The sequence below is a fragment of the Poecile atricapillus genome, chromosome 23, assembly GCF_030490865.1.
Source record: "Poecile atricapillus isolate bPoeAtr1 chromosome 23, bPoeAtr1.hap1, whole genome shotgun sequence".
Taxonomy (NCBI): Eukaryota; Metazoa; Chordata; class Aves; order Passeriformes; family Paridae; genus Poecile; species Poecile atricapillus.
In genome coordinates, this window is record NC_081271.1 from 6958083 (window position 1) to 6973047 (window position 14965).

The 14965-nt window shown below is 53.0% G+C and overlaps 1 protein-coding gene across 1 annotated transcript in view; it reads right to left on the bottom strand.

Moving 5' to 3' along the window:
* Positions 1 to 14111, bottom strand: part of PKP1 (plakophilin 1) — a 47104-nt gene extending 32993 nt beyond the window's left edge. The window contains exons 1-2 of the mRNA XM_058855870.1: positions 13910 to 14111; positions 6175 to 6275 (exon numbers count right to left, since the gene is read on the bottom strand). Of these exons, the coding sequence (XP_058711853.1) occupies positions 6175 to 6275; positions 13910 to 14111 (303 nt within the window). The remainder of the gene's footprint in view (positions 1 to 6174; positions 6276 to 13909) is intronic.
* Between the last annotated feature and the right edge of the window lie 854 nt (positions 14112 to 14965).

Below are 14965 nucleotides of genomic sequence, written 5' to 3' on the forward strand. Positions count from 1 at the left end.
AAACAAATGTCTCTAACCTCTTATTTCAGCTGGAATAAAACTGCTTATAGAGAGAAAGTCAAAATGGCATTTTCCCAGCCATCACCCATGAGTCCTCTTCTGTTTTTTTTCTTCCATAAAACCTTTGGCTTGGCAGAAAGAGTCTCTGTCCTCCCTCTATTTTCCAGAGAAGCAGAAGCATGGAGCAAGGTGCAGCAGCCTGTGCCTGGATCCAGCTCTGCCTTCCCACGTCAGAGCCCTCCCAGAGAACTGGGTGGTTCTGATTCTGCATCTGAGGACGCCATCAGTTCATTACCTGCCTGGATGTTTTTTCCCTTGCAATTTGTTTGTTTCTAGAGCAGCAGACAGAGAAGTGAGGGCTCCGTATAAACACGTCAGGAGCAGGTTTCTCCCAGGCTGGAGGGCAAAGCACGGGAGATGCAACCTGAGCAGGTCCCACCCTGAGTGCTGGGTGGGGAGAGCTCCTCACGCTCCTTGCGAAACCCTCCAAGTGCTGCTCCCTCCGTGGCAGGGAGAAAAATTGCAAAACCAGCAAATACATTGTTTATCTATTTCTGAAATGCTCCTTCCCACCTCTCCCAGGAGCTGCCTTTCCTATGATTTTTCATCTCTTTTTTTTTCTCATTCAGATGAGATTTATTCTTGCTGGTTCTGTTTGTTCTGGCCAAGAAAGGCAATGTCCAACTTGCTGTTCCAAAGCCTAAAGCCTCATGCAAACCTCCCAGGGACACCAGGCTCTGACCAAGCCATGATGTGCAGTGACCTTTGTTTTCTCTGGCAAGATTATCCAAACCTCTCTCTTCTGAGGTTTTTTTAAGGTTGGGTGTATCGTCACAACAAACAACAAATTTTGACCTGAAATCCTTATGGAACAAAGCTTCCAGTGACAATGAGAGGTTTTCTCCAAAGAGGCAAAGGCAGGCAGAGACAACAGTGATCACCTCTAGTTCAGATAATGCTCTTGGAGAGAAAGCTCTGACACTTCCTCCCACAAAGGATTTTTGGTTAAAATTTTCCTACAGTCTCTGGTGCAGAGAGATCACCAGTGTGTGTTTCTCATTAGTGCCATAACGGATGTAATTCCTACAGGTAACTGCTTTAATTCAGCACCATCAGGCCAGCCAGATATTCCTTGGTCTGGGAACAAGGCTGCTCCCAGAAGAGCTGCTAAAATAACACCTGGGCCCTCCCTGGAAGAGAGACACTGAGGGGCTGGAGTGTGTCCAGAGAAGGGAACGGAGCTGGGAAGGGGCTGCAGCCCCAGGAGGGGCTGAGGGAGCATCTGGGGAGCTCAGTCTGGAGAAAAGGAGGCTCAGGGGAACCTTCTGGCTCTGCACAACTCCCTGCCAGGAGAGGGGAATCAAGCTCTGCTCCCAGGGAACAGGGACAGGACAACTGCAAACGGCCTCAAGCTGTGCCAGGGGAGGTTCAGGTTGGACATTAGGCAGAATTTCTTCATGGGAATGGTTGTTAAACGTTGGAATGGTCTGCCCATGGCAGCAGTGCAGTCACTGTCCCTGGAGGTGGTCAAGAAAATGACCTGGCACTCAGTGGTGATGGGTCAAAGGTTGGACTCGATGATCTTAGGGGTCTTTTCCAATCTCAGTGACCCTGTGATTCTGTCACAGCCCCAGCTCAGCTCTGTGGGGATGAGGATCTGCTGGAGACACATCTGAGATTCCCTCTGCATCACATCCAGGGTTTGTTTGCCCTCGCTGGGGGCCGTGCTGGGGGGACACACCATGAACACATCCACATCATGTGGGGGATTTCCTCCTTGTGGAAGCAGCAGCATGGAGAGCAAGGTGGGTTCTGTCCCTTGTCCTGGTCCTGCCTCATCCTGGTGGTGCAGTGGGATTTGGGAATGCCCTGACTCCCTGCCAGTGATGGAGCTGCCAACCCAGCAGAGCCAGGCAGGAGCAGGGTGGGCACTGAACCTCAGAGGTGTTTGCTGGCAGTACCCCACGTGTGTCTGGGATTTGGCTGTGCCTCTCCAAAGCTGTGCCCGCAGCTGGGGTGAGCACTGAGGTCCCTGTAACCCCCAGAGCACCCAAACGTGGCTGTGGCTTTGGAACACTCTGCAGAGACTCCATTTCTGGGGTGCCCTGAGCTGTCAGGGTACGTGGCTGTGGCTCATGCTGAGCCCTTCTGCCATAACTGCGCTGCTCTGGGTACCCAGCCCAGCTTCCTTAACCCTCCCCCAGGTTCATCTGTGTGAATCAGGGTCACCACCGACCCTCCTGTGGGACCTGAGGTGCTGCTCACAGCAGGACACAGCTCCTGAGGCTGGAGGGCTTTGGGAACTGCTGGCCACTCACAGCTCACAGGAGGTGACAAATATCCCCAAGGCTCCACAGCACCTGGGCTGAGGCATCACCCTGGCACAGAGGGGTTTGCAGTCACAGGTCCTCCCATTCCTGCATCCCAGGGTGGTGTCTGAGCAAAGGAATCCCCCAAGGCTGAACACCCTTGAGGGCTGTGCCAGCCCCTGATGCGTGAGCCAAGGAAGAGCAGCAGCCAAGAGTGCACCCCCTGCCCTCCAGGAGCCTCCAGGTGGAGTGGCCACACTGGCCCAGTGCTCCTTGCACTGGCAGTGAGAATAGTGGTGCTGCAAACAAGGCATCCACAAGGGGAATGAACAGAAAATAATCTATAATGGGTGAATGGAAAGGTTTAATCCAAGGAATTCTAAATTAGAAAAGCCCTCTAAGATCAAAGAGTCCAATCATTAACACAACACTGCCACATTCATCCTAAACCATGTCCTCAAGAGCCACATCACGAGTTTTTGAACACTTCCAGGGCTGGGAACTCCAACACTGCCACAGGCAGCCTGTTCCAAACTGACTGATCCAGAAAGAGCTCTTCCTCCAGATCCACCATTTCTCTAATATTTGAACATCAGTCTTACAAGGTTGGGAAGAAACCACAGGAGTGAAAAGTTTGACATTTCTAAGAAGACACAAAAGAAGACAAAAGGAGGAAGTGAAGGACAGCAGCTTCCCAGAGCTGTGGTGGGACAGGACACCCTTAGTGTCACTGTCTGAGGCAGTGCCTTAGATTAGGGCACTCCAAGAGCGGTGTCTCAGGTGCTTGTGCTGTGGAGCAGCACCCTGGACATGGACTCCCTGCACATCTTTTTAACTCCAGGGGGATTGGGAGTCAGGCATTCCACTCAATATTACACTGGGTCACTTCCCTGAGGTTCCTGAGTTTGGCTGTGCACCTCAAAGGACTTTGCCACTTTTCAGACACATTCACAACACCAGCTCCAGCTGGAAATAAGTCCAGCAATTTTTCCTTCAGAAACAGATTTTTGGCTTTGTGTCTTACAACCCAGGAATTACAAACAGGAAACATTTTTTTAGGAAGTCCAGAACCCCCACAGACTTCAAACAGGTCTGTAGAGAAAAGCTGAAGCTATCCCAAACTGGAGGCTGGTGGTAGATGTGTGGAACCTTTAAAACTTTCTGGAAGAAGCAGAAGGGAGGAGGCTGCTCAGTGTGGTTGGGGAGTCTGGTGTGGAGCTTGTTAAGCACATTTAGGCTGGAGGTTATGTGTTCCAAAGTGCCAGTGGCAGCTGGGACTGCTTGCCCCTGAGTGCAGTCATCTTCCTGTGCACTCCTCTCCCTGCTCCAGCCAGCTCCAGTGGCAGGAGATAGGGATCCAGGGGGGCTGATTCATCCTGACCTGACAGATCTCCCAGATAGAGCAGATGAATCACAGCCTCTACCTCTGTCTTTGCTGGCCAGGGGAGGAGTCAGACGACTTGTCAGGGCTAAATGGCTGATTCTCAGATAGACTCAGATAAAACAAATTTTACTGTGAATCCCCACAGGTCCCAGTCCTTTTTGCTAAAGTAACCCAGATCCTGAAGACCCTTATCAAAAATATTTAGAATTAAAGACTTGCATGACACTTAAATTTGGAGAAAGACCTTCCCTCCTCAGTAAGTGCAGAGGAGTCTCTCAGAGAACAGACAGAGCTGCCTAAACCCTGGGTGAGCCTGAAGGGACTGAACTGTTCTGTCTACAGGACTCTGGTGCCTAATGGAGATCCCTACCTTCATCACCTTCATCACCTTCATTATCTTCATCACCTTCATCACCACTTCCAGCTGTTTGCCAGACCACCAGTCACATTCCCACCTACCCAGCATTTGTCCAGCTGCCACAATGATTTGGAACAAGATGAGGAATTAACAACAGGAAACAACAAACCTCACACCAGCAACAGGAACTGCAGTAGCACCTTACCAGCATGGGCAGAGCTGGGCCTTGTCTTCCTCCCTCTTTAACAAAAACCCATCTACAAACCCTTGGAATGGCTGAAACAGAGCAATCTTGCTTGGACAAAGCACCACAAACTCCATTCAGGAATCACAACAGGCAAACAGCAACATATCATCAAGTCAAAGCATCCCAACTGTTTGACTTGTGAAGCTCAGACGCTTCACAAGTTCAGGAGCTGCCTCAGTTGCACTTTTCTGGTGGCCACAAGAACCCTGCCTGGTCACCATGGCTGGACCCTCTGCAGGACTCCACCACTGTCTTAGGGATGGAGAAGGACACCTGGATGTGTGGACCTGTGCCCTGACCCATCCAGAATCCCAGAACAGTTTGGGTTGGAGGGGTCCTCAAGGCTCATCCAGTTCCACCCCCTGCCATGGGCAGGGACTCCTTCCACCATCCCAGGTTGCTCCAAGCCCTGTCCAACCTGGCCTTGGACATTTCCAGGGATCCAGGGGCAGCCACAGCTGCTCTGGGCACCTGTTCCAGGGCCTCTCCACCCTCACAGGGGAGAATATCCCATCTATCCCTGCCCTCTGGCAGTTTGAAGCCATTCCCCCTTGTCCTGACACTCCATCCCTTGAAAATAATCTCTCTTTAACTTTCCTGTAGCTCCTTCAGGTACTGCAAGGCCACAGTACGGTCACCCCAAAGCTTCTCTTCTTCAAGCTGAACAATCCCAACTCTCCCAGTCTTTCCTCAGAGCAGAATTCCCCATCCTCCTGATCACCTTGGTGCTTCCTCTGAACACACTTTTCCCTTCTGGGGACAGAAGCCCCCCGGCTGGGATTTAACCAGCACAGTAAAGGACACTGAAATGGGCCAATAGACAGGCTGGAAATAAACATTTCAAAGACACTTCAGCGCTCACAGTTTTCCTACCAAGCACCCAGTAATGCAGCTCAGCAAGTGACAGCACTGCCTTGAAGCCATCATGTTACAAAGGCCATTAGGAAAGACCCAGATAAATCCTTCAGAAGCTGAGGAATGCTGGTGCTCTGAACAGGCAGAGGATCTGGCAGCCACCAGGAAAAGCTGCAACCCTGTCTGTGTGCTTGGAGCCACCAAAACCTTTCCTGGTTCAAGCCTTTGATGGCTGACACGAAGCTGCTTTACAGTCCCAGGGTTGTTGAAAGGAGCCTTTTGCTTTTCTCATATTCAAATCCCAGATCTGTGAATTGCCCCTTTCTACTTTAGAGCTGATGAAAAGCAGGGAGGAGAGAACACAGACCTGAAATGGAGGGGCAACATGGGCAGAAGCTGTCCCAGTGGACTGTGGAATGGTTTGGAGTGATTCCCATGTACCAGGGCTCTGTCACCAAGGACCAGGAGCTCTCTGGCATGTCTACATACACTGCACAAAGACAAATGCCATCTCATCCGTGCTTTTTCTGGAAATCTGCAATAATTTTTTGGAAATCGCCGTGGAAGAACCGGACCCCCTGTTTTGCAATCATGGAGAATATCTGGAAGGGTCTGCAGTAGCACTGAGGTTGGGAGCAGCACCACAGCTCTAATGTAAATCCCCTGATCCACATTCATGGCATCCACAGCCATGTTCTGGTGCACAGGAACAAAGATGTGCTCCAGACTTGAACTGATAGTCTGAACCCAACCCTGATCCCTCTGGCAGCTTCCAAACTCTCGTGCCATTGAATAGCACCCCACAAATCCAAACGAAATCTTGTCCACTCTAAAATCCCCACATAAAACAGCTGTGGGGCCCTCAATCCTCCTCCTGCACTGAATCCTTTGCCAAGAGAGCCAGGATCCCTCTCAGGCGAGTTTCTGAAGCACTGGGACCTCCCCAGGTAACTGTGAGAGGTTCTTGGTGTCCAGGTCAGCTCAGACCATGCCACAGTTCCCAGATGAAGAAGAGTCTTACCGGGTATCCCCAGCTGCTGTTCCCTGTCTGGGTTTTGGTGTAGTAGCTGCCCCGGGATGTCCCGTAGCCATAACCATCAGCTAAACCATCATACATGGAACCTGCAAATGGAAAAGGCATGGTCAGCATCAGAAAACATCCCCAGGGGAAAGGATTCCCAGCAGGCCCCTTCCAGAGCACAGAGCTCCTTTTAAACAGTGAGTTTAGTCAGAGAAAAGTGGCAGTTCCAAATCTCAGCAGGAACATGGGGAACACAGGAATACATGGCTGTATTCCACAGGCAGCAAGGGGAGCCCTTGGCTCTGCTGGGAACTCCAGCCCTCACACCACACATCCCATAAACCAGCCCAAGCTTTGCAGCACAAAAACCCAAATGCCATAAAACCCAAAGCAGAGGAGCAGAAAGGGTCAGAGAGAGGGGCAGTGTCTGACATCATGGAACCACAGAATCCCAGAATGGTTTGGGTTGGGCCTTAAAGCCCATCCCATCCCACCCCCCTGCCACAGGCAAGGACACATTCCCCTATCCCAGGTTGATCCAAGCCCTCTCCAACCTGGCCTTGGACACTCCCAGGGATGGGGCAGCCACAGCTGCTCTGGGTAACCTGTGCCAGAGCCTCACAGGGAGGAATTCTCTCCCAAAATCCCATCTAACTCTTCCCTCTGGCAGTGGGAAGCCATTCCCTGTGTCCTGTCCCTCCAGGCCCATGTAAATAATCTCTCTTCATGGTTCCTGTCAGTTCCTTCAGGTACTGGAAGGCCACAATTAGGTCACCCCAAAGCTTCTCTTTTCCAGGGCTGAACAATCCCAGTTCTCTCAGCCTTTTGGCACAGGTGAGGAGTTCCTCTCCTCTCCTCTCCTCTCCTCTCCTCTCCTCTCCTCTCCTCTCCTCTCCTCTCCTCTCCTCTCCTCTCCTCTCCTCTCCTCTCCTCTCCTCTCCTCTCCTCTCCTCTCCTCTCCTCTCCTCTCCTCTCCTCTCCTCTCCTCTCCTCTCCTCTCCTCTCCTCTCCTCTCCTCTCCTCTCCTCTCCTCTCCTCTCCTCTCCTCTCCTCTCCTCTCCTCTCCTCTCCTCTCCTCTCCTCTCCTCTCCTGTGGCCTCCAAGCTGTTGTGTGACAGGAGCCTGATGATATTTTGTGCTACATGTCCCAGAATATCTGGCTGTGGAAGACTTGTAGTAAATACAATTTCCTTCTCTGAAGGCAAAAGCCACCCCTGACCCTTCCACATCTGAATCCCACCAATCCCAACAGCAGGAGCAGCCTGAGCAAGGCCTGCTAAAATCAATCAATGGTCATTAGCAAACAGCATGGCTAAAGGAAGATCAGGTTTAATTAACACCTGGGGATCTAAACCAGCCAAACACTACAGATCCTCACTGCACTCTCTGGATTCCAATCTCATCTCTAAAAGATCACTTTGTGTGTCTATGCTTTCTTCTCCTGAAAATGCACAGAGCTCCATCATTATTTTTGGGATGCTGGGGGAATAATTGAGACTGGATCTCAAATATGTCTTTTAAAGATGCAATTATCTCAGATCAGGAGGAAGCCATTGGCCATTTCTCCTATTTCTCAGTCCTTTAACCAGAGTTTGGATTTACCTACCCCAGACCTTCCAAGAGCTCTCCCAGCAGTCTCTGGCACTGCAACCTTTGGATCCATTCTAAAAGTATTTCACTCAATGCCACATTCATCACTACAAGACAAATGAAGTGAATCCTTCTCTTTCCACGATGGAATTCCCTTCAGCCCCTTTGGATGGTCCAAAAGAGTTCAGGGTGATTTCTGTTTCATTTTCAGAAGTGCTCAATAATTGTGGCATCCCAGGTCCCGTTATGAGGAAGTGTAAACCCTACACTCCAATTAACTTCCAGGGGAAGCTCTGAATGTCTAACAAAGTACAAAATCAGGACTTACCTGTCCTAACTTATGCGCCTAAACTGGTGGGTAATGCCAGAAATATCCTAATCTCTGTGATTGTTTGATAAGACTCATCTCTGAGATAAACTGGATAAGCTCGACCACAAAGGCCCCGGAGCCACTCAGGTCTCCTCCAGCCACTGATCCTTGGAATAAACCTAATTTATTGCCCTGCCTGAGGCACCCAGAACCTGTTATGGTGATTTGGTTTGTGGCTAAAAATTCTTGCATTTTCTCAGGAAGATGATTCTTGTGGATGTGGTGTAAATAATGACATTTGCTTTCTATTGTCAGCAGGACTGCACCTGGAGAACATCCCTGGATGGAGAACAGGCAACAGCCAGGTCAGCTCCCAGCCCTGCACCTGGGCAGGAAACCACAGCAGCTCCTTTTGCAAAGTCTGGAGACTCACTGGGCACTGCTCCTCATCAGATCTCCCCAGCCCCGGGTGCCTCATGCACGTGAAGTTGCACAGAACTCGCTGATCAGGCAAGGAAGTGGCCCTGGAAATGCAGCAGGAGATTCAGCCACGTCCTTCACCTTGTGCTCCCTCTCCAGCCTGGAACTGCCCTTCAGCTCCACATCAGGACATCAGTGTTGGGCCTCAGCAGCAGCAAAGCAGCGCTGGAAATGCTGAGTTTGGGCCAGGTGATTCCCCAGGACACGGAGTTATCTGATAACCATAATCCTGAGCAGGAAGGTAAAGCCATTCCATGATAATTTCCTGGGAATTCCTTCTTCACATCAGCCTCTCGTTGACTGTAAACATCCTGGAACTGCAGGTGGGAGCACCCAGAGCATTTTCCTGAGTGAGCAGCTGTAAAAAGGGGTTTTGTGCCTGACTTACGAGACCAGTCCTGCCTGGGGACAACACTTTTTCTTTCAGTCTCTGTTCCTGCCATGCACCCCAGGCTTTGGGGTAGAGCAAGGAGACACCCAAAATAAGCCAGTTTAGGCACATCTGTAACTTTCTTCAGTAAATTCACTGCTTCATGGCCGAATTCAGGAGATCAGGCAGTTGGTTCAAGTTTATGTTCTCCAGCGGTGGAAGGGTTGCCTTCACCTCCCAGAACTTATACATAAGAGCTTATAAACACATAATTACACAGAACCTCAAATGTTCCAGGCATTTTGAAGTCACCCTGCAGGTTGGAGAAGATGCTTCTCCTGCCACCACTCAACTGAGATTTATTGCTTGGAGAGCTCAGTCTTGAGGCCAGGAAGAACCTGGGGATTTTCTGACAGAGGTGGCTGAAGAAAACCTGATCTTTGTTTGTGCAGGTTTGGACACTTCTCTGCTTGGTTCATCTTACAGCTAGGAGCTGTATCCCCAGCCCTCAGGACAGGAAAGAGATCCCTCTTTTCAAACACATCAAGAGCAAAGACCACACAACCTGGTTACAGGTCCTTGGAATTTAGAATAAACCCAGGCAATCACAAAAAAACCCCATCTGGGCCAGGGTGGAAATGTTCTTAGTGGAAGATTCCCCCCTCCTGCTTTTTTTCTGGCTACATCCACATGTCTGTGTCCCTGTTTAGGTCCCTGAAGGGCCCATGTGCACTTGGGCAAACACAGAACCACGGAATCACAGAATCACTGAGGTTGAAAAGCCCTCTGAGATAAGAGTCCTGCCATTCCCCAGCACCACGTGTTCACCACTAACCCATGTCCCCAGTGCCACATCCACACATCTTCTGAACACTTCCAGGGATGGTGACTCCACCACCCTTTCCACAAAGAAATTTTACCCCATATAGAACCTGACCCTCCCCTGGCACAGCTCGATGCCATTCCCTGTCCTGTCCCTGTTCCCTGGGAGCAGAGCCCGACCTCTCCTGGCTCTCCTCTCCTGTCAGGGAGTTGTGCAGAGCCAGGAGGTTCCTCCTGAGCCTCCTCTTCTCCAGGCTGAGCCCCTTTCCAGCTCCCTCAGCTTTTTCTCATGACAGAGGACCCTCAACAGCTGGGACAGAGCTGGAAAGATGTGGTAGAACCACACAGATGAGTTGCTGCCTCTCAGTGACCATGTGGTCAGAAAACAACCCTGAAGGCTACTCAGATTCCCCCCTCCCCAAATTATCATTCTCCCATGAGAGAGAGAAAACCTCTTTTATCTTCAGTAGGATTCATGAGGGTAAAACCCAATTACTGCAGATAAGAAGTGCAAGACCTTCCAGTGCACCTCTGTGAGCCCCTCTACACTGCTCCCACTGACCTCATCCCCTTCTCCATCCCTGTTATCCATTATTGCACAGCAATCTGAGGCTGCCATCAAACCCAGGGTAGCTGCTTTTGATGAATTATTTCCTTTCCTCAAAGGCAGCTCTCCTCTCTTGCAGCTGCCACTGGTGGAGGAAGAGAGCTGTGTCCAAAGTGCTGCTTCCCCAAAGCCAGCTGGACACACAGAGCAAATGTGGAGATTGTGGAAAAGAATGTCTGTTAATAAATATTAATCTGTGGCAAGGAAAGGCAAGACAAGAACCAGTCACTGGCAGTGCAGGCTTGGCAAGGTAAATCATAAACTATGCACGGCTTTAAACAATAAGGATGATTAAACATAGGAAAAACACAGGGAGAGTAGAGGCCTGTGGGAGGCACAAAGCAAAGCCTGGGTGCCTTCTAGGAGAGAAGTGTCAGTGAAATCCCAGACAATGAGATTCCTGCAGGAATGACAAAACTCCAGTTCTGCCTTCTGGCCTATGAGCTAATGGGCTTGGGGATTTTTTTGTATCCCAATAATCTGAGGTTTGTGGAAGAGTGGGACCTTTCACTGAATCATCTCACGCTGAGGGAACTTAAAGACTTTTTATCCCCCAAATCTCCTCTTCACATCAGAGTCCTGATCCCCTCCAAAGCCAGGTGAGGTCCCATCACTGAAATGACCCTTCACTTCACCACAGCCAGCACAGAAACTTCTAAATTCCAGCTCAGCCTTAGGACAGTTGGACCTGACACTCCTTGGATGTGTCTCTTCATTGACAAATCACTGGCAGAACTTTCCTTTAGCTAGAGAACTTTGCAGAGCAGAGTTGATGGTTACAAGGAGCTGGTTCAGCTTGGCCTGCCCTTTTCCTCTGCCATGCCACTGAAATTGATTTTCCCTGGAAATGTGCATTACTCAATCTAGTTTGGTATTGCCATGGGGAGAAGGACAGGTAAGGCCTAGAGCAGACCCCACAGACCCAACCCCCAAGGAGGACAGAGCCCACAGACCCCCACAGATCCCAGATCCACAGCTGGGATCAGCTGTAGCTGCTGAGGCCCCACTGAGTTCAGGTTCCTCCTCACTGTCCCACCCCAGTGCACACCAGTTTGGACCCACATTGGCCACCTTGCCCTGGGGGACACCACATCTCCAAAGTGGCCACAGCACCTTGACATGCTGGACTCCACCAACTCATTTATGGCCCCACCAATCACTGGGATAGTGAGGGAGCGTGTGTCAGCCCCTAAAGGAACTCCAGTATTGGGATACAACACCTCCACTCTGCTGTGTGCATCAGGGCTCTGTGTCTGTGTTCCCCACCTTACACACACCAGGACATGGCTCCTGCAGCTCAAACCACAGCTCCAAACACAGCAACAAACCTGGACCTGGCCCAGCACCTGCCCAGCCCCACTCTGGGACTGTCTGGGAACGAGGGAACAAAGGGAACAAAGGGAACAAAGCACTCAGGCACTTGTCAGGGGCTTTGGGAATTCCCCAGCTTGTGTTGCCTCTGAGGAGCATCTCTGAGAAATCCCAGGGGATGCAGGGAGCTGAAGTTGGATGAGGGTTTGGACAGGCAGAATCCACTCCTGACAGACCCACACAGCCTCTTCGTGGGAAGAACTGATTTCTCTCACCGGGGCTGCCCACCTGATCTTTGGGCAAGAGCAGTAAAACCCAACACCTGAAAGCTGAGCCTGACCCACTCCAACACCAACCAGGAGACAACCCTGGGAATAAACAGCAACTTCTCATCCTGCTGGGATTCCATCCAGGAGTGCACTGGGATGAATCAGCCCCCAGGACCTTTGCTGGCCAACCACCCCAGTAGGAACAAGGTGGGGAGGGGGGGCTGGGCCCTGGGAGCTCCTGGGAGTGGGATGTGACTCAGCTTCCCTGGGACACAGAAACCAGAGCTGCACATCTCCACGCAATTCCCATTCCCAAACATTCTCCAAAGTGTCTGGAGGAGGGGTTTAGCTTGTTGAGCAAAACAGGCAGTTTGGGAATGTGCTGGGTTTTTTTCCCTTTCCCAGAGGTTTCACCTGGGCTCTTCTCCAAGCAGGATAATCCCCCTTTGCCTCCCTTCCTCCCTGCCTGTGGATCCCTCTGCCTGCTTCCCTGTCCCTCCAGAGCCCTTCAGCTCATCCTGCTGTGTATTTTATTTTGTCAGGTCTGTCACTGTAACACCTTAAGCAATAAACTCTCCGGAGGTGGGAGGAGATTCCCATTTTCCACTTTGGTGGCAGAGGAAAGCTCTCCTTGCCCTGGTCCCCCTCAGCCATTGGAGTCTGTCCACAGAAACAGAGGAAGCAGGGATTTGTTCCTGGCAGAGCCCACCTGCCCTTGCTCTGGGGCTGCTCCATTCCCTCTGTTCCAGCAGCTGCAATTCCCAGAGCAGGGATGGCTCCTGTGGAAGCACCTCCAAACTTCCCCCAGCTGCCTACAGCCACCCAGCTTCTCTTGCTAATCCAGCCCCAAGCAGGTTTCTGGACCATGGCACCTCACAGCACAGGGTTCAGCCTCACAGTGCAGCTGGGAAGAGCTGCTGGACCAGGCACAGCTCCCACAGGAGGTGTCAGAGCCTGCCCAGCTCACCCAGGACCCCTCTCCATGCTGCTCACTCCAAACTCAGCTGAACACTCAGTCCCAGCTCCAGCACCCCAATGGCCCCCAAAGCCCAGGGATTTCCTCTCCCTGGTGGACTCAGACAGCCCAGAGCTCTCTGTAGCTGCTGGAAAAGGCATCAAGAGCCAGGAGGTTTTGCACAGAGGTTGTCACAATCCCCTGAGTTTGCAGCTTACAGCTGCGGGAAGCTGGGCTTTACTTCCAGATCAGCCTTCTCCAGAGCCAAGGATGGCAGAGAGAACGATGTGAAGCCTTGATCTAATAAAGAGGAGGGGTTTCCATGGGGACACCTGGCTGCAGGACCCGGCTGATTGCTCATTTCTGTGGCACACACTCAGTGCACAGAGCTGGAACCCCATGGGCAAAGCGGAGGGGGCTGTGAAACACCCAACCAACCAACACAGGGACACATCTCCCAGCTCATCCCCTTCCAAGCACTCCCTCCGGGGGTCCCAGAGACTCCACACTCCTCAGCCTGCAGATGGGAGATGTGTTGGGAGCTGCAGAGCTGAATCCTGAGCCCAGGTTTGTGTCCAGGCTCCTGCCCTGCTCCAGCGCAGCGCTCAGGAGGCAGCACAGCCCCATCCCCAGCCCCAGAGAGCAGCACTGTCAGCTTTGCCCATCCACAGGAGGGGTGCTGGGGAATCCCAGCCATGGGGGCATTTGCAGAGGAAGGATTTGCAAAAACAGACAACTACTCCAGCTTTAGAGGCGGGGAAAAATTGGTTACAGCAGCACGGTGAAATGTCCTCAGGGATGTGGAGCAGAGCAGCACTGCCGGGATCAGCTCTAGCCAGGGCAGAGTTGATGCATCCAGCCCTGTGTCCTGTCCTAAACCCTTCATCCAGCGCAGGAGATGTCGGCACCGCCTGCCTGAGCCAGGAGAGGAGCAAAGGGATCCGTGCCCGCTCCACAAAGGCCCCCAAAGCTCCCCAGAGCAGCAGCTCTGCCCCAGGGACCCCTCTCTGCAGGACCTTACCTCGGTTAGAGTGGCCCACGCTCGACGACACCGACGACTTTTGCTTCTGCCTCTTGACCGTCATCATCACCTGCTCCTGGACCCGCTGCTTGCCCGTGCCCTTGGTTTTCAGCTTGTGGTCCGAGGGCAGGGCCAGCGTGGAGCTGGCCTGCTCCTGGAAGCACTCGTAGGCCAGCGCGGTTTTGAGCGGGGAGTGGAGCATGGCTGGAGCTCGCAGGGGCTGCACTTCACTCACACGGACAACACGAGGCCACCGAACTGTGCTGGGCTTATTCCCCCAGAGCCCTCCTTGCCATACGTGCCCTGGCCCGGGGTGTGTGAGGGCTGCTGCTCGCAGCTCGGCTCCCCGGCGTGTGAGAGGCAACACCCTCTGCCAGACTGGATATACAGCCCTGCCCGCACACACCCCCGCTCTGCTGCGGGCCTGCCCCCAGCCCCTGCCCAGCCCCACGGCCCGGGGCTCCGGGGGGATCCGGGGGGATCTGGGGGGATCTGGGGTACCGGGGGGATCTGGGGCACCGGGGGGATCTGGGGGGATCTGGGGGGCTCCGGGGTACCGGGGGATCTGGGGGGATCTGGGGGGATCTGGGGGCTCTGGGGGATCTGGGGTACCGGGGGGATCCGGGGTACCGGGGGGATCTGGGGTACCGGGGGCTATGGGGCACCGGGGGCTATGGGCACCGGGGGGATCTGGGGGCTATGGGGGGATCTGGGGCTCCGGGGCACCGGGGGCTATGGGGGCTCTGAGGGCTCTGAGGGCTCTGGGGGCTCTGGGGGCTCTGGGGCACCGGGGGGGCTATGAGTCACCCGGGTCACCTTGGGGGCTCTGGGTCACTGGGGGCTCTGGGTCACCTGGGTCACTGGGGGCTCTGGGTCACCTGGGTCACTGGGGGGCTCTGGGTCATGGAGGGCTCTGGGTCACCGGGGCTCTGGGTCACTGGAAGGCTCTAGGGGTCACCTTGGGGGCTCTGGGGGCTCTGGGTCACCTTGGGGGCTCTGGGGGCTCTGGGTCACCTTGGGGGCTCTGGGGGCTCTGGGGCACCCGGGGGGGCTCTG